Source organism: Ailuropoda melanoleuca, chromosome 17, assembly GCF_002007445.2.
Source record: "Ailuropoda melanoleuca isolate Jingjing chromosome 17, ASM200744v2, whole genome shotgun sequence".
Lineage (NCBI taxonomy): Eukaryota > Metazoa > Chordata > Mammalia > Carnivora > Ursidae > Ailuropoda > Ailuropoda melanoleuca.
The window spans coordinates 12,082,681-12,087,088 of record NC_048234.1 but is presented as its reverse complement, the minus strand read 5'-3'; the positions used below and the strand labels follow the sequence as shown (position 1 = coordinate 12,087,088).

The following is a 4,408-nucleotide window of genomic DNA, read 5'->3' as shown; positions in this document are numbered from 1 at the left end:
GGGGGGGGGGGGGGGGGGGATAAGTGCAGGGGCTCCACTTGTTCTGTCCTGCCTCCAGCCTCAGTCAGGCCACTCCTTCCCTCCGGTGGGCCCTCACCCTTCCGCACATAATTACACCCTCCTGCCAGCCTCCCCTGACCACCTCCACTCCCCACCCCGCAGCCTCCTGGGTGTTTGTCAGCCTCAGGAGGGCAGGGGCCCTGCTGCTTTTTCCTCTCTATCCTCAGCACCCAACTCCACCCCACCCCACCCCACCTCACCTGGCTGTAAGCTGCACAGAAATGGGCTTGACGAGGGAGGGGCTGTGACGCAGGGGGTATGGAGGACAGAGTGGAAGGCCGGCCCGGTCCTTCCTGATTGGCTATTGCACGTGTCCTGGCTGTCGTCATTGCTTCTCTTTGGGCCTCATCCCTTAGAGCTGCGGGAGGTTAAATGAGGCACCCAAGCCAGCACTGAGCCCCTCCCCCATCCCATCTGCCCAGCCATCCAGGCAATATTTAATGGGCGCCTCGACGGGACAGTTCCTACTCTTAAGGCATAGGACCAAACGGATGAAGAAGCCCCTGCCCTCATCAGGCTACATTCTGCCCAGGCAGGCACATGTAAAGCAGCTCATTATACCATTAATTATGTAATTACCACTGTGATAAGTGCCACCAAGGAGCCCTGCAGGGACCCAGCAAGTGGGGGCGGGGCAGCAGGGTCTCATCTGGTGCCTGGGGTGGAATGCTCTGAAAGTTACCATCCCTGGGGTCCCCAGGCCTCCTGCCTCCCAGCCCTTGCGGCTCCCCAACCTCGTTGCACCCCTGAGCTTTACCTTCCCTCAGGGCCCCAGCCGCTCAGGCCTTGCCTCCTTCCCTGAGCCCTGGTTCATGCTGGTCTCGGGACTTCTCCCAGGGCCCAGGGAAGGTCCTAGGTGCTCCCCCTCCTCCCCGTTCTCATTCCTTCACACTGAGCGCTTGCCTGTGCCATGACCACCTGCCAGGTGCCCAAACTCCGGTCCTGACCCAGCCCTGGCTCTGCCCTTGCAAAGGTCCGCATGCACCAGTTACATTGGCGTGTGACCCCCCCGGAGCTTGTGAGGAGCTGCAGCCCACGGACGGGGGGCCCTCTTCAGCTCTGGGGTGTTAAACTTTTTACTTGGTCGATAACATTTAATAAAATGAGAGACTTCTCTTTTATTAAAAAGAACAACAACAACAATAATTCCAAAGTTCCGGCGCCCTCCGTCCTGCGAGACAGCAGCTGTCTGCTGGAGTTCAGGGGGGCCCCTCACTTTATTTGGGACCGGGGACCCTCGGCGTGCGTTCATCCCCACCTGCTAGCTTCCCTCAGGTGCATCGCCTGCCAGGCCCGAAGGGGCTTCTTTGCCAAATGAATGAGCGGTTGTGGCAATAAGCCCCCCATGCCCACCCAGTTGTTCTCTTCAATGCCATCAATGGCTGGTTCTGGATATTTCCATAGGGTTAATGTGACCCTGACACATTATTCATTCAATACATATTTATTGTTCGGGGATGTGGGGATGGAGCTGTGAACAAAACAAGCCAAAATGCCTGCTCTCGGGGAAAGAGGAGAGACCAGCCAGAAAGCCAGCGTGGCTTATGACGAGGAGGTGAGCATTTGATAGAAGTAGGGAAGGAGGCGTGCAAGGGGTGCTCTTCCAAGCACAGCGGTCAGGGAGGGGTCCCCGGGAAGGGGACATGAGCGAAGTCTTGTAGGAGCCGAGGGAGCAATGCGTGCGGAGGTTGGAATGGTCTTCCCAGCACAGGAAGCGGCCGGAGGAGGCACTAGCTGATGAATTCCGCAGGCAAGTCAGGGTCCCGTGGGGCACGCGGGGTGGCCCTCAAGGACAGGCCAGGGTGAGAGGTTGGGCTCTCTCTCACCTTTTCCTGCCCTCAGAGCCAGCGGACACGCAGATCCCATCTCCTCCACATTGCACAGCTGCAAGGCTGGCTGCGTGCTAGGCCAGGAACTGCTGGGGGTTCGGCGGGGAGGATCACAGAGCAGACCCGGAGCCCCCCGCCACCCTGTGGGTCCCTTCAGACTCCCATGGCAGCCTCTGAGCCAGCCCGTTGTTTTGCTCCCCTGGGGTCCCTGAATGTGTGGGCCACCAGACCCCAGCCCTCCTAGCCCGTGACATCTCAGCAGTCAGGAGCCATCCCCCCTTCTTCTTGTCCTCATTTTGACAGCGAGGGGGAGAGGTGGTGATTTCTTTTTTGTTGAATGGTGAATAAAATGATCTAAAAACAATCACTGTCCACAAGAGACTGGTAAGTATGGAGCTGGTAATAGGTGAGTCTCCCCCGCCACCCCACTCCAGGGGGGGCTCTGGAATGCCAACAGCGGGGGACAGCTGGCTGGCCACCTGGACTCCAGGGCCCCTCCGGCTCAGACAGCCCAGGTCGGGGGCCTGGGGGGGGCCCGGTGACCACCGCATCCCAGAAACTGCGCTCTGGGGCAGTGGGGTGTGGCTGTGGAGTGGGGCTCAGTTTAGAAGTCAGGCACCCAAGCAGAGATCTGGGTCCTATTGCCCAGTTGCTGGGCTGTGGGACTCCCGCAGGTTACTCCTCCCGGAAATGGTGTTGTGGCTTCCTAACTGGGTCTGGCGCTTCCAGAAACTAGTTCAGTCCACACTCCACACACCCTGCCATGCCCCAGGGGCGCGGTGTCCTCCTGGTGGTTAGACCCTGAGGACAGGAACTTTACGGGCCTTAGGGGGGTCTCTGGGGCCTCGGAGGAAACAGCATTGGTGGGCTGCAGGAGAAGGCTTTCCAGACGTCTGGAGAGTCCAGAAGCCTCAGCTCCCCATTCAGACCTCCTCCAAAGAGCCCCGAGATCCCCCCTCACCTGGGGTTCCTAGCCTCAGAGACGGAGCCTGGCTGGGGGCCCACCCCACATCTGGAGAGCGTATGAGGAGGTCTTCTGGCGTCTTGCCCTTCTCACCTCGTAGCTTGCCTCTGAGTATGTAGGACCTCCAGCCCCCCTGGTCCTCCCATCCGAGGCGCTGCAGAGGCAGATGCTGGACTTCCGGGGAGTTCTCCCATAGAGCGTGCACGGGTGCCCATGAACGAGGAGGGGTGCGTGTCAGGTGTGTTAAGGGTACTGCCAAATGGGGTGGTCTTGAGAGGCCATCCTTTGAGGTGGAGGCTGCCTTGTTCTCTGGGATTCTTTATGCCCCCCAGGATGGGCCCCCCTCTGCCCCAAGCAGGGCTCTCCCCGCTGGCTCAGATCCCTCCCTCCCCACTAGCGCCTGGGCCAAGGACCCTAACCGGTCCCTGGGGCCTGCAGGGACTGCGTTGTCTGTCTTGTGCACTCCTTGGAAACTCATCCCTTCCCGTATTCAAGCCAGACCCTTAGGGTTCAAAGTAGACCGCACAGGTCAGCAGGAAAGCTGGCTACTCGTTCATCATTTTCATCAACGTTGTTCCCTAGTTAGTATTCATCACCCACCACAGACGGGGAGGCTCAGGGTGTCCTACCTTCCTCACTCCTCACTGGACACCCCTGGCCCCATCCCCAGCCTCCGGACCCAGGTAACAGGTAACTTTCTCCTTCTTCCTAGTTCCACGCCTTGAGTGGGTTGGGTTTTTGCATTTGTCCCTGCAGCTACAAATCAGGAAATGGGGTCATAAAACAACTTTGGATAAGTGGGTGGGATGGAACCAGTGGCCTCCGCCGCTGCTGGGAACTGAACACTTCCTTCTCTCTCCCTCCTCTCCCTTCCTTCCTCCCTCTCTCTTCCTCCCCATCTCCCACCCTGCCCCTCTCCCAGCACCCCTCTCTCTCAGGAAAACCTCCAGCTATAGCCTCCCAGCTGGGCTCCACCAGGGTCCCCTATGGGAGCTGTGGGAGCTCTGGCCCATCCTGTGCCCATTTCCCAGATTCGGGGCACTGGAGGGTCAGTGGGCCCAGGGACTTCTCTCTGAGGCTGCCCAGGCAGGGACAGCAGTTACCTGGGTGACAGCAGGCGGCCAGGGACCACCACCGCTCATGAGTGGACCTCCTGAGGTGGGTCCGGCCCCCCAAATAAGAGGGGGGTCCTAGCCTGGCCTTCAGGGCCTCAGAGACTGCAGAGGGGACCTCTGCCCTCCCCTTCCAGCACCTCCTTGCTACCACACTCCAAGATGCCTTCCTCTAGGTGGGAGTTCTTGGTGTGGGGTCCAGGGAAGGGAACGTGCACCCTTGGTCTGGTCATCCAGCAAAAGGAACTTCACTGTGGGTGGGCTCGAATGTTGGTCTCTTGCTCTCTGAGCCTCACCTTGTTTCTCTGGAAGGGCAGAATACTCAAAGTGTTAACTGTGCAGAGTAACCACTTCCGGCCAATGCCAAGGGTGCCCCCCCACCCCGTGCCTTTGACGGGAGGGCAGAGGGCTAGGCTCATCATGTCCCCCCCCCCCCCCCCCCC

At 59.7% G+C, this 4,408-nt stretch overlaps 1 protein-coding gene across 1 annotated transcript in view; it reads left to right on the top strand.

The window, feature by feature from the left end:
- Positions 1–1,552: 1,552 nt before the first annotated feature.
- Positions 1,553–4,408, top strand: part of RAI1 (retinoic acid induced 1) — a 13,678-nt gene continuing 10,822 nt past the window's right edge. Inside the window, 1 exon segment of the mRNA XM_034647300.1 lies at positions 1,553–1,615. Coding sequence (XP_034503191.1) covers positions 1,553–1,615 — 63 coding nt within the window.